Raw genomic sequence first — 27,894 nt, forward strand, 5'->3', positions numbered from 1 at the left:
GATCAGAAGAAAAGGTGAATGGAGAAATGGATAAATGGATGAATAAGTGTTAAAGTAGTTGAGTGTATAAATCTAGTCATAGGACAAATGGGTGGGGGGAAAGAGGAATCCTTAATCAGAGTTATTAATCTGTTAGTCTCTAGACTCTAAACTCATTGTGGGAAGGGAATATGTCTGTCAACTCTGTTGTATTGTCATCTCCCAAGCGATTAGTAGAGTGCTCTGCATGCAGTAAGTGCTCATAAGTACCACTGATTGATTATGTGGGAATCAGGAATGGGATGGTAGTCCTAGAACTAGAAAACTCAGCGTCATCAAGTACAAAATGGGTTGACTGAGGAATACCTTGCTCCGCTGCCTGGAGCTAGAGCTGATGAGAGCCATTCCTATTCAGACTTTCCCCAACAAGAAATTGAGTCTAATAACACGTTTACTCTGATAGGTCAGCAAGAGGCCAAAATCCTGTCAGATTCTCTTATCTCTCTTCCTATGACAATCTCCTACAAGACTGTTAATCTAGTAGATTTCCTTATCTTAAACTTGTATATTAAAGATGGTCTTAAACACTTTTTTCTCAACTAAATCACTGACCATCCTAATATCAATACACCTTGCTTTCCTTTATCCTCTTCTGTCCCCTCCTCTCCCACGGCAAATATAGAGCAAAGGAACTTAGGCTCCACAGATGTTTATGTGGGGTGGTGGTCTTGGTTTACCACCAAGTCCTGGAAGAAACTTCCCTGGGTAGGAATTAGACAAAATTAGACATGGGCCCTATTTAATTTGGCACTATACTTCCCAGAAACATTTGCTGGGGAAAAAAGGTGGCTCCCAAACATTTCCTGATTAGGAAAGAAATCTGGGACTAATGACCTTATCCTGGACAGGAACTGTCTGGGACAATTCTAGAAGTCAATCAACCCTGGGAAGGATGCCTGGAAATCATTGATTTCTGGCATTGTTTCAGCCGAACAGACATACAGTTTGGAAGCAGCGTGGTCTAGTGGAAAGAGCACAGGCCAGGGAGTCAGAGGACATCCTGGCTCTGCCAACTGCTTGTTGTGTGACCTAGGGCAAGTCACTTAACTACTGAGCTTCAGTTTCCTCAACTGTAAAATGGGGATTAAATGCCTGTTTTCCCTCCCACTTACTGTGAGCCCCATGTGAGACAGGTACTGTGTCCAACCCAATAAACTTTTATCTATCCCAAGGCTTAGAACAGTACTTGTCACATAGTAAACGCTTAGTAAATACCATAAAAAAAGGAAAAAAAGAACTGAGGGTAGTAGCAGCTGAGGGAGACTTATGGATAAGCAGCAGCCAGTATTCAAGGACTGGGGAAGTTGACAGGAGCCGTTCAATCTCTTCTTCGGCACTTTCAGTTCCTTCTGGTGCTCATCCCCTGTTGATCATATCTCCTCATCCAAAATGCATCTCTTGTCATGAGATGTGTAAAATTCATAGGCCACAAACAGCCCCATTTGTGATTGCCGGAAGAGGAATCAATCAACACTGGTATTTATTAAGTACTTACGGTGGGCAGAACACTGTATTAAATGCTTGAAAGAATACAGTACAACAGAGTTGGTAGACATGTTCCCTTCCCACCAGGAACTTACAGTCTATAGAGGAACAGAGCTAAAGTGGCCACTTTGCCCCTCAGCAACAGTTGGTAACTTGGCGCCTGGCCCTTGGTCCCTGATGCTTGCTGCTGGACTCCACGTTTTCCGTTTTGGAGAATTCTCTGTGATGCCAACCTGAATGCCAAAATCCAGGAGACCTATGGTGGGAGTGACAGTAGCAACAGCCTTTGGAACACAAAACAGGGAGTCGACCTGCTTTGGCAAATATGATTCATTCCCTCTGGCTTTCCTGATGCTGTTGCCACTGAGGACATTGTCAAATAAGGGTGTGTGTGCTGTCTCTTATCTTTGCGCCTCCATATTTCTCAGGGTCCTTGACTATATCTTTTTTTCCTTTCCTGTCTTCTCCTTTCCCTTCCTGAATGTGACCTCTCTCCTGCTATTCAGTCTAGTATTTCTTCTCACCTCCTTCTAGGACAGCTCCACTTGAATGTCTTACCAGCCCTTTAAAGCCACCTTGTTTAAAACACTTTGTCTCATCTTACTTTCTATGGCTAGTATTTATTGAACACTTGACTCTGCAGACCACTGAACTAAGCATTTGGGAGAGTTCAATAGAAATAGTGGACATCCCTGGCTTTAGGGAGGTTAGAGTCTAGTAGGGGAGATGGACACTAAAGTACATTTCAGATAGGGAGGAAGCAACAGAATATAAAGATATGTAAAGAAGTGCTATGGGAGTGGAGGGGAGAAAGTGCTAGTGGAAGGGAGGGGGGAAATTAGCAATGGGTTTAGAAACACTCCCCTCACTCTCGTCTCCCCAATAGCACTTCTAAACCCAATCCTCCTAACTTTCTCATCTCTGGTGATGCTACGTCCACTAAAACTGCCATCTGTGGACATCTTCAATTTCTTTTTCAGGTATCCCATTGCTAAATCTTGCCCGATTTTCCTCCAAAACGTTTCCAGATCTGCCCTTTCCTTTCCACCCAGTCAGCCGCCAACTTGGTTCAAGCTCTCATAATAGTATGGTCAGGCTATGGATACTCCTTTGCTGCAGCAACGCTTTTGTCTTCAAAAGACCAAGGAGAATGGCAGATCTGGTGCCAGGAGAATAATAATAATAATGGTGGTATTTGTTAAGAGCTTACTATGTGCAAAGCACTGTTCTAAGCGCTGGGGGGACACAAGGTGATTAGGTTGTCCCACGTGGGGCTCACAGTTTTAATCCCCATTTTACAGATGAGGTAACTGAGGCACAGAAAAGTTAAGTGACTTGCCCAAAGTCACACAGCTGACAAGTGGCGGAGCTGGGATTAGAACCCATGACTTCTGACTCCCAAATCTGGGCTCTTTCCACAGAGCCACCCTCTCAGGCTGCTAGTTCACAATCATTTGCATCAGTGGAACATATTTTGAGGTTGGCCTTCAATACGTCTTTGTACTTTTGTGGGCAGCCCACTTCTGAAGCATGCTCCAGGGCCAAACTGTCCACTACTGATTCATTCTCCATTCTGGTCTCACAACCTCCAGCTTCTCCCCCTGTTCAATCCGTACTCGGTGCCGCTGCCCAAATCATCCAGCACACATCTCTCCACTCTTCAGAAACCTCCATCTCCCTCTGCAGCAATTATACTTATTATGGCATTTGTTAATCTTTTACTATGTGCCAAGCATAGTTAGATATATACAATTTAGTCAGGGCAGGTACAGGCCCTGTCTATATAGTCTAGAGGAGAAGGAAATAGAAGTTCCATTGATTTCAAGGCTTTCCACTAGCTATCTTTTACCCACTTCTCCTAAAATGGCTTTCTACCTGTGCCTTGTTCTCAACTCCTGTAATAAATAATACTAATAATTATTATTATATTTAAGTGCTGTCTATATGCCAAGCATTGTTCTAAGTGCTGGAGTAGATGCAAGGTAATAGGCTATCCCACGTGGGCTCACAGTCTTAATCCCCACTTTACAGATGAGGTAACTGAGGCACAGAGAATTTAAGTGGCTTGCCCAGGGTCACCCAGCAGAAAAGTGGCAGAGCCGAGATTAGAACCCACACCCTCAGACTCCCAAGTCCGGGCTGTTTCCACTAAGCAGCGCTGCTTCTGTACCTCCAAACCCCTGTTCATTCTGTTCCCCTGGCTTGGAACTCCCTCCCCTGTCTGATAGACCAAATGCTCTGGATCCGCAGTGTCCTCCTAAAAGCCCCAATCCTCCAGAAAGATTTCCCCAGGTAATTTCCACACCCCAAGTTGCATCCCCTTGCACTGTTTGCATATCTGTATTTAGGCTCATCCTCAGCACTCTGTACAATCAATTATTTATTCTGATTTTAGTACACACCTGGGCAGATGCAAGATAATCAGGTTGGACACAGTCCCTGTCCCACATAAGGCTCAAAGTCTTAATTCCCATATTACAGATGAGGTAACTGAGACACAGAGAAGTTAAATGACTTTCCCAAGGTCACATAGCAGACATGGGGTGGATATTTCATCCTGGCATTCACCTTACTGCCTATTTTATCCTAGTTCTTCCACCTCCTCACCTCATTTGCAAATCCTTTGTACTGTCTGTTTCCCCTGTTGTAGTGTAAGCTCCTAGAAAGCTGGAAACTTTTACTTATGACATTGGCATATCAGAGCAGCTTGTTTGAAGGATCAGGGATCCAAAATGTGCATAACTTCCCAGGGCACTTGGGTTCTGCCCACAAGTACATCCTTGTTCTGGGCACCAGAAAGGAGTCTTTTATAGCTGTGGAGAGCAGAGCTCTGGAATGAGGGAGCATCCCTAGTGCCTTGCACAGGCTGAGTTCTTGGATTGGGTAGGAATTAAGTTTCCAGGAATGTGACCCCAATATCTGGGCTCACAGTCATCCAGCCAGATTCTGTCCCACGTTTGGGGTGCTGGAATCCTGCTTGTGAGCTGCAGCCCTTACTTAGGGTTATTCCTGTGGCTAATTCTATGCAGGGCTCCATCCTATGGCCCTCTGCCACTCTCAGGCCTCTTGCTCATCATCATCATCAGTGACATTTTTTCAGTGCCTACTCTATGCAAAGCACTGTAGTATGCACTTGGGAGAGTACATGACAACAGAGTTGGTAGACATGTTCCCTGTCTACAGCAAGCTCCACTTGCCTTCTGAATGCTTTTTGATGATCCATCTCAGATCACCTGTGTTCCCCACCTGGTTAGCCAGTGAGCCCTTGCCACTCTTGCTCACCTTTAGAATACTGACCTTTATCCCCTCTCTGCCCCCTTCTCTGTCCAAGCTGGTCCTTTTGTTTATATTTCACACTAATGAAAAGACAGGTATATGGCCTTATGTTGAACTACTGAAATATCCTCACTCCAAGTTTGAATATTTTCAAGGTGGTGAACCCAGAAGATGTTTGCCAGACTTTGTTGGCTACCCAGGAGCCTGAGGAAAACTCACAGGTTAGTAGCTCCTTCCTTGTCCAAAGGTTAATTCTCAACAGTTGGTTTTTCTCAAAGCATCCCAGATTCAAGCTCGCTTAGATAAACCTTTGAGTGGAATGAAATATTCTTTTACTATCTTTTTTTTTATATAAAAGAGGATGCCTCTGATGTAAACAGCAAGGCTAGTGAAAAGAGGTTGGGGTTGAGAGTTTGGAGACCTGGGTTCTAATCCCAGCTCTGCCCCGTCCCGCTAGTTACCTTGAGCCAGTCATTTAACTTTTCTGGGCCTCAGTGACCTTATCTGTAAAACAGAAAATTCCTGCTGTCCCACCAGATTGTGTATTCCCAAGTATTATGGGAACTGTGACTGTCATCTTCTATGTACCCTAGTGTTTAGCACAGTACTTTAGCATGCAATAGATTTTTAATAAATCTCAAAGTAATTATTATTATTGACATTTTCATTTTGATCATGTAAAAAGTGCAACATTTACTTTCAAATGTTAATGTTGATTCTGATGGTCTCTGTCTCATAATATTTTTTATTCCTAAGGTTACAAATTGTTTTAAACTCTTCACTTTTCATCCTGGCACTATACTGACTATCAGAATCAGAGCCAAAACCAGAAATATTTGCTATGACTCTGACATCTGGAGTGAGTGGAGTGAAGAGAAGAGTATTGGTAAGGAAATGGGGTTTCCCCAGGCTTCACATATAAGTATAAATGAGGAAAGGGTTATTGGACTCTGTTTATAAATTATCACCCTTTAAGAAATGGGTACCAGCACTTTTCTACTTCTGGCTCGTATGACATCTAAATTGAAGAAGAAGTTGACCCAAGTGCATTATCCAGATAATTGAGGGTCAGAAGTAAATGTTGACCTCAATTTTCTGAGTACTTCAAGATTAATATTTTTGGTCTGAAATGTCCAGATAAAGCAGGATAAGGTATTATTTTTATATCTCGATTAACTGCATAATTTGAATGTTTATGCTCAACCAAAGGGTCACATTGATGAATTTTCATGTTCCCAGAATATTATACCCCAGTTTTCATCATGTGCTTTTAATTTTCCAGGTGAAAAAGCAGACTACACATTCTATATCATCATATTGCTCACAATTCCAGTCATTATAACGGTTGCTATTATAATTCTACTCCTGTACCTAAAGAGGTAAAAACTACCATTCCTTTTTATTGGTTCTTTTTATTAATGTATGAATTTTGCATTTAGATAGTTCAGTACTTCATATCTTTAAAGAGATTTGTGGTTTTATTAAAACCTACTCATAGCAGATAGTTGGGCCAGTTCTTCCAGGACCTAAGGTTACATCTCCTTGGTAGTCAGGTTCTCTGGGAGCAACATTAAGTCTTTCAGAGCAGTGAGGGACCCTTTACTACACGGCAGCAGTAATGCAACCAATGCCCTCAGTTGTCCCCTGAAGGTTGGAAAGAGTTAGCATCCCTCCCAAAGGGCTTAACATAATGTCCGAGAGGAAACCTGAGAAAGCAGTGTGGCCTAGTGGAAAGAGCTCAGGCCTGGGAGTCAGAGGATTTGGGTTCTGATCCTGGCTCCGTCACCTGTCTGCTGTGTGAGCTTAACTTAGCTTCACTTAACTTCTCTGTGTTCTTTTTTCTTTGTCCTTCAAGACTAAAGATCATAATTTTTCCACCGATTCCTGACCCTGGAAAAATTTTTAAAGAAATGTTTGGCGAGCAGAATGACGATACCCTGGTAAGTATTCTCTTCAAGTTAAAATGTCTGCCAGGCTATTAAGTGTCAGATATGTAGCTGCTTCAGGTTTATTTGTTATTTTAAACTACGTTTTAGTCAAGTTGCTCTAAAGCTTCTCAAGTAGTAGACCAAATTGGAGAAAAGTTTAGACTAGTCCCTGACGTAATCTTTTTCTTCTCACTCATTAGTATAAATAATTTGTTATAGCAGAGGGTAGAGACTCTGAAAAATCACCACAATAGAACGTTTTTGTGTGTCTCGGTATATTTTTGGCCCATGGCTCACTGACCTCATGAAGAAAACTATCTAATGTATGTGACCATCATGTGCCTAGGGATGAAATTTTGTGCTCTTTGTCTCAATATGTTCTGGTTTAATCAAACCAAAGTGTCCCCAGCACTTTTGATTTTCTGAATGGGAGAGGCCCTGACGGGTAACAATCCAGACTAATGACCTAGTCCACCAGGTGCAGTCAAAAAGGAAACATTCTTCCCTACAGTCTGAATTTTGGTCATTTGGCTTAGAAGAAAAAATTAAAATGGGATTGGAATTAGTGAGGAGGGAAGAAAGGCAAAGAACCGAAACAGGATAGGGAGGGGGAAAGAGCCAACCCCCTGGCTTTCTGACGCTGCTTCCCGGGTTGGTGCTGCCCTACATCCTGCCTGGCTTTCACTGCTGAACACAATCCCCATTTCTGGTCCGGGACCTCCAGCAAACCTCCCTCTCCTTCTCTCTGGGATCCCAAGATGCGGAAGATACTGGCTGAATGGAGTACTTTATTTGGTTAGTTTGGGCAAGGCCAAAGAGATGTAAATCTTGACTTGACTGGAGTGCATTCATCCTAAGAGTTTCCACTGTTTGAAAATGTTTCGATTGACTGGGGCCAGGATCCTCATTCAGAAGCCATCAGATCACTTGCTATCGCTTTGCTGTTTGCTTTTCAATGGCTTAATTTGGTCTATTATCCACTGGGGTTTATTTCCTCTACTGCTTAATTGTCCTGTTAATTCTCTTTCACCCAGAAGCAGAACAACAAAATGATTTCATTTCAGTGGGTAGAAAACTGCACTGCCCCAAATTGTCCAATGTTATTTCCTGAGCATTTGCCAGGCAGAAAGCCCTGGGGGGCTATTTTATCGTTTGATTTGACATTACAAGTTACAGGTCAGCTCCCTTGAGGAGAGCTACGGCGCTCATGTTGAGTTCCATGAGAAACTCAAAGCAAAGGGAATCTGGTCCAAAAATTTTGATATCCCGACAAGCCACTGCCTTTTTATTTATGACATGAGCATGAAGTTTGGAGTTCCTTATTATCAGCTACTATTCAGGGTGATGAAAATCAGTCTGAATAGGAGGGGGAGAATTCCACCCTCAATATATTTTCTAATCACTCTCCTCATCTAAATGTTCTCCTCCTGGTAAAAACAGCATTATGGTAGAAATGGAGTTGGATTATGGGTTGATAGTCACAAGGAAGGCTTTTAAAACTCATAAGTAATTTATAGATTCAGCTGGCACAGGCTCCCAGAGTTGAATAATAGGTCAGAACACTCTGTAGAAGCACAAATGCCGTACATGGTTACGTTCTTAGAGCGGCCCTGCTCTGAAGGAAAGCTTGGAGCTGATAAAGAGTGAAAACAGAAGCAGCTGTGCAAATTTGTTGGCCATGGGGAAGGCTTTTTCTCCTGCCTGAGAGGGTGAAAGAGGGAGTTCATTTGATCACTGAGTGCCCATTTTCTTAGAACCAATGTCTATTATAGTTTTCATGCACATCTCCCTCAAACAATTGGCTTTTCTTTGGCTTGTCAAGTGCCTCAGCATAGTAGTAATGGTGCTTATTGAGCTCCCCCTGAGAGCAATGAAGTGAATTAAGCTCTTGGGAAAGAACCACAGAAATAAGAGACTCCTTTCCTGGCCCCAAGAAATATACTAAAGGTGGATATTTGAAAGGGGCAGAGAGGTGTCAGAGGTCTTCTGGCAAAGTAGTGCAGAACCAAAAATTGGTACAAAAAGCTCAACCTACTGTTGCATCAGCTTTGCCCCCTTAGTGCCCTCCTAGCTTTATAATTAGGTACAGTCATTATTATTTGAACCTACTAAGTGCCTTACTTTCAGAAATTTCAACTGTTTAATGAAGTCCTCTTCATCAGTAGATATGTATCAACAATAAGTAACCTAGTTGCAGAGACAAGGGATCATAAATCTAATTGAAATAGGTCCTTGGTCTCCTGCATCCAAGAGGAGTGGAAAGGACACAGGTCTTGGAATGAGGAGACTTGAATTCTAATCCCAGCTCAGATACTGGCCTCCAGTGTGACCTTGGGCAAGTCACCTAACCTCTCTATTTTTATTATTATTACTATTATTATATTTGTTAAGCATTTTCTATGTGCCAAGCCCTATTCTAATTGCTGGGGTAGATACAAGTTAATCGGGTCGGACACAGTCCCTGTCCTACATGGGGCTCACAGTAAAGGCAGAACAGGATTGAATCCCCATTTTACAGATGAGGAAACAGGCAGAGAGCAGTAGAGTGATTTGTCCAAGATCACAGGGCTGGGACTAGAACCCAGGTGCTCTGACTCCCAGACCCGTGCTCTTTCCAGTAGGTTATGCTGTGACTCAGTTCCTCGTGTGTAAAATGGGAAGATACCTGCTCTCCCTCCTTCTTAGATTGTGATTTGATTATCTTGAATCTATTCCAATGCTTAGCACCTGGTAAACCATCAGTAATACAACTATGGTACTTGATAAGTGCTTACTAGGTGCCAACCACTGTTCTAAGCACTAGAGTAGGTAGGAGTTAATCAAGTTGGACATAGTTCCTGTCTCACATGGGGCTCACACTCCTAATCCCCATTTTACAGATGAGGTAACTGAGGCCCAAAGAAGTTAAATGACTTGCCCAAGGTCACACAGCAGACATGTGGTAGAGCCAGGATTAGAATCTGGGTCCTTCAGACTTCTAAGCCCATGCTCTATCCACTAAGCCACGCTGCTTCAAATAAATTATTATGGTGATTATCACAGAGCACTCCCTTCTAAAGCAGATCATATACAGAAACACTCCATCATCTTATATCTTATATCCAGATTGCTGTGTCTTAGAAGACAGGACATGCCTCTTTCCTTGGCTAAAGTTTCCTTCTTGTGCTTGTGAATGTCTGTAATCCTAATATTGCTGTTGACCCATAGGGAAACTTCTGCAATTTGACTGAACCATTTTTTCCAGGCTAGATATGGAAGGCTTTTTTGCATCTCTTTGATATGTCATGTCTCTGGGGCGAATGACTGAATCAGTGTCTTTTTACTTTTCTGTCAATCTCTGCAACTTAATATAATACTGAATATAAAAAGCCATAGACCACTTCTGTGTTTTCCACATGGGACCAGAAGTCTCATGCTTCATTTCTCAAAACAGCATATTTCCCATCCTTCTACAAACTATTTAAAAAAACCAAAAAACTAAATCCAGGTTGTTTGTTCTATTTCCTTAATTGCTGAGCACATTTCCTAGAGGGAAAATTTCCCAACAGAGCTGCAAGATTCTTAGGTCAACAATCCTACACAGATGCCTCAACGCACGCAGATCTAAAATTAGGCTTTGGCCGGGAATGCCCAGGGAAAGAGCATGGCTCGGAATAATTTATCTCCCCCTTTCCCCACCCCGCAGCACTGGAGGAAGTACGACATCCATGAAAAGCAAATGAAAGAAGAGACTGATTCTGTCGTGTTGATAGAAAATCAGAAAACGTCTTCATAGCAGAAATAATTTATTTTGATCTTCCAAGTGACAGAGTGGAGCTTTCTTCCATTCTTCTTTGGTTACCCTGAAGATGGTTGAGCGGAAACTAAAATATTGGACCAACTTGTTGGAACAGGCAGCTCATATGAAATGGAATTCAAAGCTAACAAGCTCCCGCTCCACAGCTCTAGGCCTCGGGCTCTCTGGTGAGAAGGAAAGGAGGAAATGTCATCAAAGTAAAAATAGCCAGTTCACCACCAGGGAGATCTTACCCCTGGGATTATGTGGCTGCTCGCTTGGGTAGCCCCAGCTATAAACAGATGAAAGACCAAAGGATCACGGGTCGATGTGTTACCAAAGAGAAAGAAAACCCTTTTTCTGGGATGCTTCAAAATTCAGCCTTACCTGGAGGAGGTGGCAGCTGTGGTGGAGAAGAGAGAGGAAACAGAAGGCCTCTCGAGTTCTCCTCTTACACCTAATGAACGTTTCTGTTGAGTAAGGAGAATGAATGCTATTTTTCAGTGACGCAGTCTTGCAGGGAGCGGGTCATCCTTGGGGACCCCGTCATTTAAGTGCTTAGAGCAGCGCTCTGCACACAGTAAGTGTTCAATAAATACGAATGATGATGCCAGTGAAAAGTTGTGCTGGAACTCCAGCGAGACCCTCTGTGGACCACTGAGCTGCTGCGACTCCTCAGCTCGAAGCTCTTTTTAGTACAGCAGAGTCAGGGGAAGTCGCCCTCTGTGGCAACTTCCAAACCTCTATGTCTCCCAGGAGTAGTTAAGCAACAGGCTCTGAACCAACTGAGATGGCAGGAGGTGGGGGATCCTTGTGGCCAAATCCAGTTCTGCTTTTCTCCTCTCTTTGCCCCTTTTCCCTTTCCCCCACAGTCCCATCCTTTTTCTCCCCTTGGCCTCTGCCTGGCAGACCTTCCCTCTTCACGTGCCCCTTTATGATTTCCTTTACCTAATGGAAAAGGAACTAGCCCACTTGGAGCGCACAGAGATGCCTCACTGGTCTACCTGCCCCCCTGTTCCCTATACCCCATGCTTTCCCTTAGCCCTCCGAGGGTTGGGGTGATTTTGTGCCTGAGGAAAGTCTGCCCATCCTTGTATCTCAGTATTTTCACATTTAAGTGTAAATGTTTGTAAATATTGTCTAACTAGTCTGCTGGTTGGTTTCTCTCCATCCTGATTAATTGGGATATCTGCTATGTAGAAAGCACAGTGCCTACTCCGTGTTCTTTCCCCTTTGAAGTTGACCCCAGAGGCTTCATTCCAATTGTTAGCGGTAAGGGGAGTGCTTTGTCTCATCCAATAGCCAATCAGCCACAGAGTCGGGATGGTCCCTAAGGGATGTAGAGCCTCTGGCAACTAATGGTGCCCAGCTGGGGATGGAGTGGCCATGGACTGTTGAAAGAGTGGGTGTCCCCCTCCTATATCTCTTCCCCTGTCTCCCAAAGTGACAAAATCACAAGGGATGTGCTGTTGCCTACCGCCTCTCCCAGAGGCAGCCCTGAGCCCAGCTCCTGAGAGGCCCCGCCCTGTCCAGTGAACAGGACTCTGAAGATCTGTCATTGCCCGGAGGCTCAGGCTTGGATGAGCAATGGTCCTGCCTTCTCCTGCTGCCCCTCATAGCAGTAGGTACCCACAGTTCCTCAGTTCTGGTGGAGGGACCCAGTGACTGGGCCTGGGGCTGTTTCCCCAGTTAACCCCACTCTGGATCAGCACCATCTGCTAACTGGCTGCAAAGAGTCCTTAGGTGGTGATATCTGAGGGAGGAAATTCTAAGACTCGGAAATCCACCTCCAACTGGAAAGCCAGTTGTGTGACTTATTTTCATGGACTTTTGCCCCCAGGTGCTTGGATAACCTCTTCTTAGAACAGTAATTCTCATTTTGTTTAAAAACAAAGAATTTATCAGGTATTGCTGAGTCTGGGCAGTAAGTACAACAGTTGTTTTTATTTTTTAAATACATTTTTGTTACGCGATCTTGCTACTTTTGATTTGGGGTGATTTTGTAATGCCTGATGTTGAAAGTTGAAGTAGAATAAATGTGGATTATATTTACCTCACAAAGATTGTTGCTTCATTATTTGGGGTTGCTTAGCGTTGGGTAGAGGGAGGCTCATTGTGGGCAGGAATGTGTCTGTTGTTAAATTGTACTCTCCCAAGAGCTTTGTATGGTGCTTTGTGCACAGTAGTTGCTCAATAAATACGATTGAATGAATTCAAATCTACATTAATCAGATGAAGATCAATCAATTGGATTTATTGAGTGCTTACTGTGCTCAGAACACTGTACTTAGCACTTTGGGAAAGTACAATCTAACAAGGTGGGAAGACACTTGTTCCCTGCCCACAAAATCTTACAGCTTAGAGAAACCCATAACAAATGGCATCCCCCAAGCTCCTATTCTCCTGCTTCTGCTTCACACATTCTTGGGAGCCACAGGTAGGGAGACCACTGGTGGCTGTCACAGATCCCGGGCCCAGATGCATGAGACATCGCGTGCATTTCGTTGGACAGGCAGCATAGCATAATGTCAAAAGTACCATTTTCTGGAAGTCTGTACCTGATGGAAGTCCCCCCAAGCCCATTCTGTTTCTCTAGGGGAATCTCTGACTCCCTGCTCCTCTAACTGTTTCAGAGCCTTTGGAGTCTCCTCCCAGGGTCAGTGACAGGAGTCAAAGCAGTGAGAGGCTGAGTGTTGAAAATTAAAATCCTGGACATGGAGGTGTCCAGGGTTGTATCTGGATGTACAGGATGGTAATTAAAAAAAGGTGGAACAATGCTTTAAGGGACGGTTTGGTCTGAAGGGGTGGAGATATCTGACTTTTTCTTGATGTTGAATTGTTGAATTGACCACCTGCCCAAAATGCCTTGGGAGGGAAAGCATTAGAAGGTCACCCCCATTACCTTTGCCTAAAGTTAGTGACACCTTTTTTTTTATTCATACAACATGAGTTGCAACACTGAGCAAGCTCCTCAGTGGAGGAAACCTAGGCTGTGAGCTCGCTGTGAGCAGGGATTGTCACTGTTTACTGTTGTTTTGTACTTTCCCAAGCTCTCAATAAATGTAATTGAATGCAAACTTGGCACACAGGGGAGGAAAGAGAGAGTGGGGAGGAAGAAAGCAGGCAGAAGCAGCAAATGCATGGAAAGAAATCCAAGAAAAACTCTGAGAACCACTTCAGAAAGAGGAATCAGAAAAGAGAACTATCTGGGCTGACGTACCCTCAGCCACTCAAGCGGGATGTGCAGGCAGCAGCCATGTCGCTGGAAGCCATTGTTGTGGCTGATTGGAATTAACTCATTCAAGATGGGGATGTCTTTTATATGTTGAACAAGAGAATTAACCACATCTTATCCCCCAGCTCAATCTTGGTGCATCTGCCTTAAGGAGCAGGTGGCCTGCTGCAAAGAGCAGGGCCTGGAAGTCAAGGTACTCAGGTCCTAATCCCGGCTCCACTATTTACTTGTTGTGGGTCCTTGGACAAGTCACCTGACTTCTCTGTGCTTTGTTTTTCTCATCTGTAAATTGGGGATTTAATACCTGTTTTCCCTCCAGCTTAGATGGTGAACCCTGGGTGGGGACAGGGCCTGTGTCTGAAAGGATTGTATCTATCCCAAGGCTTCACACATAGTAAGTATATAACAAATAGCTCTATTATTATGACGATTAATATTATACTATTACTTTGCAGCCCACCCCAAAGAGGTTGTATTCAAAACCTGACCGCCCCTCCTCTCCTACTTTCCCTCTGAAAGGTGCTTGGCTGGCTCTCATGCTTGTTCCCATAGGGCTAGGACACAAGGCAATGGTGTCCCAAGCAGAGTGGCTTCTCTGGCCACCTCTGGGCTCCTATTGCAAGAGCTGCTGATCCCAGCACAAGGGGGTATCACCCCTGATGGGACTCCTAACTTCCTACCAGGGAAGCACTTCAGCCTGGGAAGAATTGAGTCCTGTCCCTCAACTGAGAATGAGCTTGATTGATCCACCAGAAAACAGTGACAGGAAGGTCAGAGAAATGAGGTAGTGAACCAGAGAAGCAGGGTGGCCTAGTGGAGAGAGCATGGGCCTGGGAGTCAGAAGGACCTGGGTTCTAATCCCTGCTCTGCCATTTGTCTGCTGTGACACCTTGGGCAAGTCATTTCACTTCTCTGTGCCTCAGTTATCTCTGTAAAATGGGGATTAAGACCATGAGCCCCATAAGGGACATAGACTGCGGCCAACCTGACTACCTTGGATCTACTCCAGCACTTAGTAGAGTGCACATAGTTAAGCACATAATGAATATCATTAAAAAAAAGGGAAAAGAGAAGTGGGCCAACTCACTTCTCTGCTGGTGCAGAAGTTTTCTGGACATGATTTCTTCACATTCTCCAGCCTCAGGGGACTCCCAACAGAATTTCCCACTTCTTTCCCTTCAGTGCCCAGCTACCTTCCAATTTCCTGCTGCAGTTATGCTGCTAAGAGAGGAAGGCAGTCCCTTGCCTTCCATGGAACACAAACCTGATTATGTGCTGCTCTTTCAGGGAAGGAAGAAAATATGTTCATTCAATCAATAGTATTTATTAAGTGATTATTCTGTGCAGAGCACTGTACTGAGTGCTTGGGAAAGTACAATACAACAATAAACAGTGAAAATCCCTGTCCATAATGAGCTCACAGTCTAGAGGTGGAGAGACAGACATCAATATAGGTAAAATTACAGGTATATACGTGAGTGCTGTGGGGCTGGGAACGGTGGTAAAAGCAAAGGGATCAAGTCAGGGTGACAGAAGGGAGTGGGAGATGAGGATAAATTGCATTTAAAGTTGTAGCAATATATTTGAAACCCTCAAAGCCATCTATCAGAAAAGCAGTTTCTCTGAGAAGTGATCTTTAAATATAGGTTCATGAAGGTTCATAGCCTAAAATCCATTCAAAAATTGATATCATTTCCGTAGGGACCAATTCTTCAAAGATGTCCTCTGTCCATAATCTGCTCCCAGACTGGTTTTTGCCAGGCTAGAGCCCCTAGAATTTTACGGTGACAGAAAACAATAAAACACCTTGTGTGGACCCAAGTTGGCTACTTAGATTTTCTGGGCTTCGTCTGGGCTTTCAAGGTACTGTTTATGCTGTGGCAAACTCCCAGGTACGTGCTGCATCTAACAAGGAGACTCTCAGATTCATAACCACAGAAAGCAACTCAGACTGATGACTACCACAGGAAACTGAGGACTTCGGAGGATGTGTGTCTGCTTGAGATACGTGTGAAACCAAACCTCCTCCCTTTTCCACTTCATCCCCACAAAAATGTTCAGTTCAAATCCTTGACTGTTACGATGATACTTTTTTCGCCCCCAGAAGAATTTCTATTGGGAGTGTTTTAATGAAGAATTAGAGCAACCATTCAAATTTAAGTTCATTTGTAAGCTTGACTTCCTACGTCAGATCCTGATACCTTAGGAATTGTGGAAAAGGAGAGGAAATGGAAAAAAAAGGGCTAACGAGATTCCCCTTTCTCCAATTTATTTTAAGCTGGGATGGTTGACATATCGTTACCATTCACTCTTTCCAACAGTGGTACTGTGTCTCAGAATGCTTCTCTGTGACATGGCGGAGTCATGTTTGTATTTGGATGTACTGGAAATTTTCTATGTAAATTCCCAACTCAGGATGACGAATTCCTCCTAAAGTGTTGTTTTAGTTCTGCAAATACTTTTGATGCCAAAAGATGAAGCAAAGGTTGACTTGTAAAGCATTTTGTCCATTCTAAAATCCCCATTCGAAAAACATTTTGAAGGCAGTTTTCAGCCTGTCTGTACTACATCATATAACGATTACTTTTATAAGTCCTCAGAAAGCAGTTGTGAATAAATGAGCAAAAGACAAAATAATTCCTGCATCAGTTTCCTGGATCTTAAGTATTTAAAATATAGTACCTGAATGGAATGAATTTTTAGTGTTTTGTGGGAAGTTGATCTGATGACTTGAAGATCATGGTACACTTAATGAAGTGATAAGATTAACTTTAAATATTCCTAATGGAGAGTAGTTGTGTCATCAAAGAAATCTACTGAGGAAAAATTAGGAAATCAGAATATTTTTCTACCCAATTTCAATTATCCATGGAATTCTGGGGTCAGCTGGTGGAGGATGTTTTTCTGTTTCCAAGGAGACCACTGTCAAATGGAAGAGATGGGACAAATACAGACATACACATAGAAACAAACCATTAGATCAGTTCAAGACCAATACAGAACATGAGGGCAAACAACAGAAATGTTCACCCATTCTGTAATTATTGAGGCAGGACTTTAGGACGGAGCTGGCGGGAAGGGCGGCCGCTGCAGAAATCCATTCATTCATTCAATCAATTGTATTTATTGAGCGCTTACTGTGTACAGAGCACTGTACTAACTGCTTGGAAAGTACAATTCGGCAACAGATAGTGACAATCCCTACCCAACAATGGGCTCACAGTCTAGAAAGTGGCTGGGACTTGAATAAGAGCTAGGGGCTACTTGGGAGAGGAAGATTCAAGTTGATGAAATATTGCTGAAGCAGTCTCTGAAGAATTGGTTTTAGGTTAGAATAGGAAATGTGGGGGGAGGGATTTCTAGTTGAGGAAGATGACAAGGCTCAAGCAGCTAGTAATACCTGAAGGAGAGGAATTTACGATTAGATGAGGGCCCAAGTATGAACACAAGCAATAGAATCAAACCCATATGCAATTGTATTTATTCATTCATTCAATAGTATTTATTGAGCGCTAACTATGTGCAGAGCACTGTACTAAGCGCTTGGGATGAACAAGTCGGCAACAGATAGAGACAGTCCCTGCCGTTTGACGGGCTTACAGTCTAATCGGGGGAGACGGACAGACAAGAACAATGGCACTAAACAGCGTCAAGGGGAAGAACATCTCGTAAAAACAATGGCAACTAAATAGAATCAAGGCGATGTACAATTCATTAACAAAATAAATAGGGTAACGAAAATATATACAGTTGAGCGGACGAGTACAGTGCTGTGGGGATGGGAAGGGAGAGGTGGAGGAGCAGAGGGAAAAGGGGAAAATGAGGCTTTAGCTGCGGAGAGGTAAAGGGGGGGATGGCAGAGGGAGTAGAGGGGGAAGAGGAGCTCAGTCTGGGAACTCCTCTTGGAGGAGGTGATTTTTAAGTAAGGTTTTGAAGAGGGAAAGAGAATCAGTTTGGCAGAGGTGAGGAGGGAGGGCGTTCCAGGACCGCGGGAGGACGTGACCCAGGGGTCGACGGCGGGATAGGCGAGACCGAGGGACGGCGAGGAGGTGGGCGGCAGAGGAGCGGAGCGTGCGGGGTGGGCGGTAGAAAGAGAGAAGGGAGGAGAGGTAGGAAGGGGCAAGGTGATGGAGAGCCTCGAAGCCTAGAGTGAGGAGTTTTTGTTTGGAGCGGAGGTCGATAGGCAACCACTGGAGTTGTTTAAGAAGGGGAGTGACACGCCCAGATCGTTTCTGCAGGAAGATGAGCCGGGCAGCGGAGTGAAGAATAGACCGGAGCGGGGCGAGAGAGGAGGAAGGGAGGTCAGAGAGAAGGCTGACACAGTAGTCTAGCCGGGATATAACGAGAGCCCGTAATAGTAAGGTAGCCATTTGGGTGGAGAGGAGAGGGCGGATCTTGGCGATATTGTAGAGGTGAAACCGGCAGGTCTTGGTAACGGATAGGATGTGTGGGGTGAACGAGAGGGACGAGTCAAGGATGACACCGAGATTGCGGGCCTGCGGGACGGGAAGGATGGTCGTGCCATCCACGGTGATGGAGAAGTCTGGGAGCGGACCGGGCTTGGGAGGGAAGATGAGGAGCTCAGTCTTGCTCATGTTGAGTTTTAGGTGGCGGGCCGACATCCAGGTGGAGACGTCCCGGAGGCAGGAGGAGATGCGAGCCTGAAGGGAGGGGGATAGGACGGGGCGGAGATGTAGATCTGCGTGTCATCTGCGTAGAGATGGTAGTCAAAGCCGTGAGAGCGGATGAGTTCACCGAGGGAGTGAGTGTAAATGGAGAACAGAAGAGGGCCAAGAACTGACCCTTGAGGAACTCCAACAGTTAAAGGATGGGAGGGTGAGGAGGCTCCAGCGTAGGAGACCGAGAATGATCGGCCAGAGAGGTAAGAGAATTTATTGAGCGCTTACTATGCACAGAGCATTGTACTAAGTACTTGGAACGTACAATTTGGCAACAGATAGAGACAATCCCTGTCCAGTGACAGGCTCACAGTCTAAAAGGGGGAGATAGCAAAGCAAAACAGAACAAAACAAAACAAGACAACACCATCAAGATAAATAGAATCAAGGGGATGTACACCTCATTAACAAAATAAAAAGGGTCTGGGGTCCCGTGTGGGTTCTCTGAGCAATTCTGCCCTCCAGTGCTTAGCACATAGTAAGAGCTTAACAAATACCGTTATTATTATTATTATTATTTTCCCGGGAACAACGTGGGCTTCAACGTGACCTTGCCGGCGAAGGACCTCTGCCTTAGAGAAGCAGTGTGGCTCAGTGGAAAGGGACCGGGTTTGGGAGTCAGAGGTCATGGGTTCTAATCCCGACTCTGCCACTTGCCAGCTGTGGGACTGTGGGCAAGTCACTTCACGTCTCTGTGCCTCAGCTACCTCTTCTGTAAAATGGGGACGAAGACTGTGAGCCTCATGTGGGACAACCTGATTACCCTGTATCTCCCCCAGCGCTTAGAACAGTGCTTTGCACCATAGTAAGCACTTAACAAATACCAACATTATTATTATTATTCTCTGGGCCTCAGTGACCTCATCTGGAAAATGGGGCTGAAGACTGTGAGCCTCATGTGGGACAACCTGATCACCTTTTACCCCGCCCAGCGCTTAGAACAGAGCTTTGTATATAGTAAGCGCTTAACAAATATCAGCATTATTATTATTATTATTCGCCTCGAAAACGGGGCCAGCAACGGCAAGAAATACCAGGCCCCGTGGACCCAGGCAACTTCTTGGCCCAGGTGGGAGGCGGGCGGACACGCCCAGCGCATGCGCACGCGGAGACAGGCGGGGTGGGGCGGTGGGAGAGAGGCCGGCAGGCGCATGCGCCAACCCCGGGCCACGTGCATGGGCGCGCGGACTCGAGCCGCCCCGTCGGGGCGGCTCGGGCTCGTCCCCGCTCACTCTCCCTTGCCTGGCTTGCCCAGGTGATCATCCTCAACCACCCGGGCCAGATCCAGGCCGGCTACGCCCCGGTGCTGGACTGCCACACCGCCCACATCGCCTGCAAGTTCGCCGAGCTCAAGGAGAAGATCGACCGCCGCTCGGGCAAGAAGCTGGAGGACAACCCCAAGGCGCTCAAGTCCGGGGACGCCGCCCTGGTGCACATGGGCCCCGGCAAGGCCACGTGGAGACCTTCTCCGAGTTCCCCCCTCGAGGTGAGGCGCGGGAAGGGGCACGACGGTCGGGAGCGCGGCCCCGACGGTCGGGAGCGCGGCCCCGACGGTCGGGAGCGCGGCCCCGACGGTCGGGAGCGCGGCCCCGACGGGGCGGGGGTGTGTGTCTCTCGCCCCCTGGCGGCCGGCCCGGCCACTTCACCTCGGCCTCGCTTCCCCTTGCAGGCCGCCTCGCCGTGCGGGACATGCGGCAGACCGTGGCCGTGGGGGTCATTAAGTCGGTGGAGAAGAAGGCGGCCACCGCGGGCAAAGTGACCAAGTCTGCGGTGAAGGCCAGCAAGAAATGAAGGGCCGCGGCCCTCTCCCATGAGGCTGGTGGAGGGCGGTATGTGAATAAACAGAAGGGCACCAGGTCCTTGTTGGTGCCCTTTCGTCCAGTTATATAAAGTATCAAGCACCGTACTAAGCCCCCGGCTAATAATTCAGTAGTATTTATTGAGCGTTTACTATGTGCAGAGCACTGTACTAAGCGCTTGGAATGTACAGATCCATAACAGAGTCCCTGCCCTTTGACAGACTTACAGTCTAATCGGGGATAATAACGTTGGTATTGGTTAAGCGCTTACAATGGGCCGAGCACTGTGCTAAGCGCTGGGGGAGATACAAGGTTATCAGGTTGTCCCATGTGAGGCGCCCAGGCTTAACCCCCATCTTACAGAGGAGGGCACTGAGGCACCGAGACGTGAAGTGACTTGCCCAAAGTCACACAGCTGACAGGTGGTGGAGCCGGGATTAGTACCCATGACCCCTGACTCCGGAGCCGGGTTTAGAACCCATGACCCCTGACTCCTAAACCCGTGCTCTTTCCACTGAGCCACGCTGCTTCTCGTAAATACTGGATGGCACGACCATCCTTCCAGTCTCACAGGCCCGCAACCTTGGTGTCGCCCTTGACTCGGCTCTCTCATTCACCTCACACATGCGATCCATCACCAATGCCTGTCGGTCTCACCTTCACAATATCACCAAGATCTGCCCCTTCCTCTCCATCCAAACTGCTATTGTGCTGGTACAAGCTCTCATAATATCCTGACTGGATTATTGTATCAGCCTTCTCTCAGTTCTCCCTTCCTCCTATCTCTCCCCACTCCAGTCTATTCTTCATTCTGCTGCCCGGATCATCTTCCTATAGAAACGCTCTGGGCATGTCACTCCCCTTCTCAAAAACCTCCAGTGGTTGCCTATCAACCTTCGCATGATACAAAAACTCGTCACTCTTGGCTTCAAAGCTCTATCACCTTGCCCCCCCCACCTCACCTCCCTTCTCTCTTTCTCCTGCCCACCCCGTACATTCCCCTCCTCTGCCGCTCATCTCCTCATGGTCCCCCGTTCATGCCTATCCCGCCATCAACTCCTGGCCCACCATCCTACCGCTGTCCTGGAATGCCCTTCCTCCTCACGTCCGCCAAACTAACTCTTCCCCTCTTCAAAGCCCTATTAAGCACTCACCTCCTCCAAGAGGCCTTCCCAGACTGAGTCCCCCTTCCATCTGCTCCTCCTCCCTTCCCCCCCCCCACCATCTGCTCTTCCCCCTTCCCCTCAGCACTGTGCTCATTTGTATATATTATCTATTACCCTATTTATTTTGTTAATCAAGTATATATCTCCTTGATTCCATTTATCTTGATGATGTTGTCTTGTTTCTGTTTTGCTTTGCTGTTTGTCTCCCCTGTTGAGACTGAACCCGTCACTGGGCAGGGATTGTCTCTCTCTGTTGCCGAATTGTACATTCCAAGTGCTTAGTACAGTGCTCTGCACATAGAAAGCACTCAGTAAATACTACTGAATGAATGAAGTACATAAGTCAGTCCCTGTATTTCATGGCGTTTCACAGTCTGAGAGGTAGGGAGAGTAGGTGTCTTTATTGCTAGGGAAAAAGGGCAAGTGACTTTGGACATAGCAGCTGTTAGGCTTTTCTAGGAGTCACATGAGGCTCAAGGAGTCATAACCTTCATGGCATGGCAGCAGGGTCCCGCAGAGCTTGCACTTACAAAATTCAGCAGGTGGGATAGGCTGAGGTGGTCATTAATCATGCAGGGGATTAATCATTAATCATTCTCAGAGAGAATGTTCTCAGAAAGAAAGTCCTAAGGAATTCTGAAGGGAAGAAAAACAAAATACATTTGAGCACTGAAACTATACCAAGTTGGACAGCAGCTAACTAGTGAGTTGCTCACCTCACCTGATAAAGATGTTAGCTCAGAAAAAATTCTTCAAGTCATTTAGGGTTTGGGCTCAAAAACCATCTGTTCTTCTAAAAAATTCTTCAGATTGCTGCAAACAGACCTTTGTTTAGTCTGTTTAATCTGAAAATTATTTGTTAGCAGAGTAAGGTAGCTCTAAAAGAAGAAGTGAAAGCTCAGTTTGGACATTAGAATTTGAATGAAGGAGTTGTTATGCAACCAGGATATAATCTTCCTGAAAAGAACAACCTTGTTTTTTGAGAGGTGTAAATTGAATTTTAGAAACTCTTGGAGTTGTGCGCTTGGGAGATGTGATCTCCACCTTCAAAGAGTCTAGTGGAGGTCTCCAGTGTCAGAAACTACAGCGGCTGGCAGACGGGGCATTGGTGGAGAATGAGAATGCTGTCTGCTCCACCCTGGGTTTTCTGCTGCCGTGGCCATCTTCTGCTGCAGCAACCATTCTCCAGGGAGCCTCTCCTGGGCTAAACTGTGCCCTAGGCCTTCTTTGGGACCATCCCTAACTACCAGGAAATACCCAGCTGGGCCATCTGGATTTCTGGTCTGCCTGCATATGCTTGTCCTGGCTCAGAACTGGTTGTAGTTGTATTTTCATTCATTCAATCATATTTATTAAGTGCCTACTGTGTGCAGAGCACTGTACTAAGCACTTGGGAAAGTATAATACAACAATAAAGAGTGACAATCCTTGCCCACAGCGAGGGGCACCAAGTCTGGCGGTGGTCATCTCCATCCCCCAGCCCAGTGTCCTGCCTCCTCACCTCTCAGGGCCTCAGCGGAGCCAGGCAGCTGGACCAGCCCATTGCACTAGAATGAGGGGCACTCAGGAACAGCCACTTCTCCCTCCTCCTGGCAGAAGGATTGGGCGGGGTTGAAGGGTGACGACGGTGGGGCCAAGCAGACTGGTCGTCCAGCTCAGGCACCTTCTGCCCACCATGCCTCTGTCTCCATTTCCCCAGAGGCGAACTCTGATACAGGGCCCAAGTTAGACAGTAAGAAGGTATCCCTGACAAGCTTTTCCGTTCCTTGCAGGTTTCCAATGCCCTTAAGCTCCATGAAAATTGGGAAACTGTCATTCATTAAATTGCATTTATTGAGCCCTTACTGTGTGCAGAGCACTGTACTAAGTGCTTGGGAAAGTACAGTACAACAGTAAATTTATTTCCTGCCCACAGCGAGTTTACAGTCTAGGGCGGGAGGGAGAGACAGACATTAATATAAATAAACAAGTACTGAACAAATATTGAATCCCTGAATTGCCATTTTACAGTTGAGGAGACTGAGGCATAGAGCAGTTAAGTGGCTTGCCCAAGATCACATGGCAAGCATTTGGAAGAGCTGGATTTAGAACCCAGGACCTCTGACTCCCAGGCCCATGTGCTTTCCATTAAGCCATTATGTTTGTCTCTCAGTCTCTCTTATATGGTATTTGTTAAGCAAACATAAATATAAAGTAATAAATTACAGATATGTACATAAGTGCTGCGGGGTTGGGAGTGGGGAAGAAGAAAAAGAGCAAGGCAGGGCAATGCAGAAGGGAGTGAGAGAAGAGGAAAGGGGGGCTTAGAGAAGGCCTCTTGGAGGAGATGTGCCTTCAATAAGGCTCTAAAGGTAGGGAGAGTAAATTTGAATTTGAATCTGTTGAATTTGAAGAGGGAGGGCGTTCCAGGCCAGATGCAGGACATGGGTGAGAGGTCGGTAGTGAGATAGGTGAGATTGAGGCATGTGAAAAGGTTAGCATTTAGAGGAGCGAGTCTAGCCTGGCTCCTCTCCTCACTCTTTTTTTTTTTAAATGGTGTTCGTTAAGCGCTTACTATCCCGGCTGCTCTCATAATATCCTGGCTGGATTATTGTGTCAGCCTTCTCTCTGATCTCCCTTCCTCCTATCTCTCCCCACTCCAGTCTATTCTTCATTCCGCTACCCAGATCATCTTCCTGCAGAAACGCTCTGGGCATGTCACTCCCCCTCCTTAAAAACCTCCAGTGGTTGCGTATCAACCTCCACACGAAACAAAAACTCCTCACTCTTGGCTTCAGGGCTCTCCATCACCTTGCCCCCTCCTACCTCACCTCCCTTCTCTCTTTCCACTGCCCACCCCACACGGTCCGCTCCTCTGCCGCTCACCTCCTCACTGTCCCCCGTTCACGCCTTTCACGCCTGTCCTGCCATCGACCTGTGGCCCACGTCCTACCACTGTTCTGGAATGCCCTCCCTCCTCACCTCTGCCAAACTAATTCTCTTCCCCTCTTCAAGGCCCTACTGAAAGCTCACCTCCTCCAAGAGGTCTTCCCAGACTGAGCTACCCCTTTTCCCTCTGCTCCCTCTGCTCCCTCTCTGCTCCCCCTCCCCCCTCTCCCTTCCTCCCTTCACTTCCCCTCAATTAAGCCCCCTTTCCCTCTGCTCCTCCCCCCTTCCTTCCCTTCCCCTCAGCACTGTGCTCATTTGTATATGTTTTTATTATCCTATTTATTTTGTTAATGCGATGTACATTCCCTTGCAGCGTGGCGCAGTGGAAAGAGCACGGGCTTTGGAGTCAGGGCTCATGAGTTCGAATCCCAGCTCTGCCACTTGTCAGCTGTGTGACTGTGGGCAAGTCACTTAACTTCTCTGTGCCTCAGTTTCCTCGTCTGTAAAATGGGGATTAAGACTGTGAGCCCCACGTGGGACAACCTGATTCCCCTGTGTCTACCCCAGCGCTTAGAACAGTGCTCTGCACATAGTAAGCGCTTAACAAATACCAACATTATTTGATTCTATTTATCGTGATTATGTTGTCTTGTTTTTGTCTGTCTGTCTCTCCCGATTAGACTGTCAGCCCGTCATTGGGCAGGGATCATCTCCATCTGTTGCTGAATTGTACATTCCAACCGGTTTATACAGTGCTCTGCACATAGTAAGCACTCAATAAATACTATTGAATGAATGAATGGAGACCATAACAGCGCTAATGGAAGATCCATTTGAAAGATTGCGGATTATGGCAGAGGACAGAACATTCTGGAGAAAGTATATTCATGGAGTCTGTCAGAAATGACTTGACAGCACTAATAAAAAAGTGCTTACTATGTGCCAGGCACTGTTCTATGCCCTGGGGTAGACAGTCCCTGTCCCGCATGGGGCTCAAGTCTTAATCCCCATTTTAAGGATGAGTAACTGAGGCCCGGAGAAGTTTAATGTACTTGCCCAAGGTCACACAGCAGACTAGTGGCTAAGCAGGGTCCTCTGACTCCCAGGCTCTATCAAGCCTCCTGGACAGCCCCCCCCATGGGGTGGCGGGCACAGTACACAGTGTAGTGACTACTTGGGGAGAACCAAACAAGCCTGCAGGCCGAGCACAGAGCCACAAGTGCACTTTAACAGCAGGCGGAGGTCAAATTTACCACTGTGGAATCATTTAGTGTAGTGGTGGTGAGGGCGGTGAGTGGGGTGGGGTGGGGGGCGGGGGCACACCCTTCCCTTCCCTGCTGCTCATGCTTGACGGGGAAGGGCCAGTGGGTGTGGGTACTTTTATGCGTGCTGCAGGAGAGTGAGTCAGAGTCAGACTTTTCAGCCCTATAAGTGTTCTTAGTCATCCAGTATTCCCCGGGACCACCTGGAAATCAAATTCTGTCTTCAAAACCTCCAGGGAGTCCAGAGAAATGGTATCGTCTCACAGTTCTACCTCTGCTGCTTGCTTAGATTCTCCAAGATCTTTCGGCAAGCAGGTAATGGCAGCAGGGTAGCCACCTCCTTGGCTGGGTAGCTTTCTCTGGCCCTGGCCCCAGCGTCTGGTGACCTGAGTTAGACCAGAGTGAGCCACCCCCAACCTCCTACCCCCATCCCCAACCCAGTAACTATGCCCCTGGGCTCCATGCATTGCCATGGTAACTCAGTCTCGAAACTCTTCCCAAGTAGCATCACCCCGGGAGATGCAGCCAGAGCTGATTGGTGATGGGGGTGGGGAGGGGAAGAGCAGAACACAACAGGGTGTTGGCCAGGGGATAGTGAGCAGTGAGAAATATGAGAGAAATGAAAGAATTATGAGTAGCAAAAAGCTGTCCTCCCCATCCTCTTCTGCTAACAATTTAAATACCGCACTGAAATGATTTTAAGAATGTATGAGAAACCAGAGATCTCAAAACCTAACATCCTCTTTTCCACTGACTCAATCATTTAGAAAATATGGTTTTCTAAGTTAGAGTTTAGGACAAAATACAACCTAATTCTAGATGAAATTTTGCTGTACATTTGATTTTTTTAGGAAAACTTGCGACTGTTTTTCTCCCGTTCTAATTGATGAAAAATGGCATTGTTCTGGTCAATAATCATTGATAATCTTTTTTGTAAAGCCATAATTGAAATTTAAGGCTCCTCTGTTGGACCACCAGAAGCAGCGTGGCGCAGTGGAAAGAGCACGGGCTTTGGAGTCAGGGCTCATGAGTTCGAATCCCAGCTCTGCCACTTGTCGGCTGTGTGACTGTGGGCAAGTCACTTAACTTCTCTGTGCCTCAGTTCCCTCATCTGTAAAATGGGGATTAAGACTGTGAGCCCCACGTGGGACAACCTGATTCCCCTATGTCTACCCCAGCGCTTAGAACAGTGCTCGGCACATAGTAAGCGCTTAACAAATACCAACATTATTACCCTTATCCTGCCTGCGCATAACACTAGTAGAATTTATTGAAAGTTGGGAATAATTAAAGACAGTGGCATGTTCCCTGCCCACAAGGAGTTTATAATCTAACAGAAGACAGACATAAACATGTCAAAACAAACAGTTCATTATGCAGCTGAAATAATCATTCTGGCATTGCTTTATTGTGCTCAATAAATAGGATTGAATACACAATACACAATACAGCTGTGACGTGTTCCTCAAAAACATGGATGTATCTTGAAGGGCTCTTCTGGGAGGTTCCTTTTTCCGTAGACTTAGGTGTTATCAATTGGGACCCTCTCCAGATTTTCTGAAAAAATATCGAATCCCCTTTTTGTGCTGTGTACGGTTACATGAAACACCACTAAATGCTGATTTAATTTTCGTTGAAGTAATTTAAAGCATAATATCCCAACATCAATTAAATGAATTGTAATGTTACCGATATGTGCAGGAAGCTGCAAATGTATAATCTTATTCTGCTGACTGTGAGGTGGAGAATTTGTCCAATTTAGGTTGAGCGTCAGCCTCCTTCATATCTTCATAAAGTACTTTGTAGCAGACTAACTCCTTAACAATAATAATAATAATAATGTTGGTATTTGTTAAGCGCTTACTATGTGCAGAGCACTGTTCTAAGCGCTGGGGTATACAGGGTAATCAGGTTGTCCCACATGAGGCTCACAGTTAATCCCCATTTTACAGATAAGGTAACTGAGGCACAGAGAAGTCAAGTGACTTGCCCACAGTCACACAGCTGACAAGTGGGGGAGCTGGGATTCGAATCCATTACCTCTGACTCCCAAGCCCGTTGCTCTTTCCACTGAGCCATGCTGCTTCTCTAATTCCTTCTGAAGACCTCTTCGCACCTTTGAACTCCTCTCTCCATCAGAGTCTTCCTCAGTGGTTTTTAAAACATCTTCATCTGTTTGGGTATCCTACAATGATGCATCATCAAAGGGTCAAGCCCAGATGGATATACCTACAGATTGTGGGTAACGTGGAAAAGCAGCAGCGTGGCTCAGAGAAGCAGCTTAGAGAAGCAGCGTGGCTCAGTGGAAAGAGCACGGGCTTTGGAGTCAGAGGTCATGAGTTCGAATCCAGCTCTGCCACTGGTCTGCTGTGTGATCTTGGG

The 27,894-nt window shown here is 46.0% G+C and overlaps 2 protein-coding genes across 2 annotated transcripts in view; both read left to right on the forward strand.

Moving 5' to 3' along the window:
• Nucleotides 1-12,560, forward strand: part of IL13RA1 (interleukin 13 receptor subunit alpha 1) — a 40,330-nt gene extending 27,770 nt beyond the window's left edge. Inside the window, exons 7-11 of the mRNA XM_029067616.2 lie at nt 4,956-5,021; nt 5,557-5,686; nt 6,083-6,179; nt 6,656-6,740; nt 10,414-12,560. Of these exons, the coding sequence (XP_028923449.1) occupies nt 4,956-5,021; nt 5,557-5,686; nt 6,083-6,179; nt 6,656-6,740; nt 10,414-10,503 (468 nt within the window). The 3' untranslated portion in view covers nt 10,504-12,560. The remainder of the gene's footprint in view (nt 1-4,955; nt 5,022-5,556; nt 5,687-6,082; nt 6,180-6,655; nt 6,741-10,413) is intronic.
• Nucleotides 10,577-27,894, forward strand: part of LOC114812927 — a 50,986-nt gene continuing 33,668 nt past the window's right edge. The window contains exons 1-2 of the mRNA XM_039912446.1: nt 10,577-10,691; nt 19,455-19,903. Of these exons, the coding sequence (XP_039768380.1) occupies nt 10,577-10,691; nt 19,455-19,903 (564 nt within the window). The remainder of the gene's footprint in view (nt 10,692-19,454; nt 19,904-27,894) is intronic.

The sequence above is a fragment of the Ornithorhynchus anatinus genome, chromosome 6 (assembly GCF_004115215.2).
Source record: "Ornithorhynchus anatinus isolate Pmale09 chromosome 6, mOrnAna1.pri.v4, whole genome shotgun sequence".
NCBI lineage: Eukaryota > Metazoa > Chordata > Mammalia > Monotremata > Ornithorhynchidae > Ornithorhynchus > Ornithorhynchus anatinus.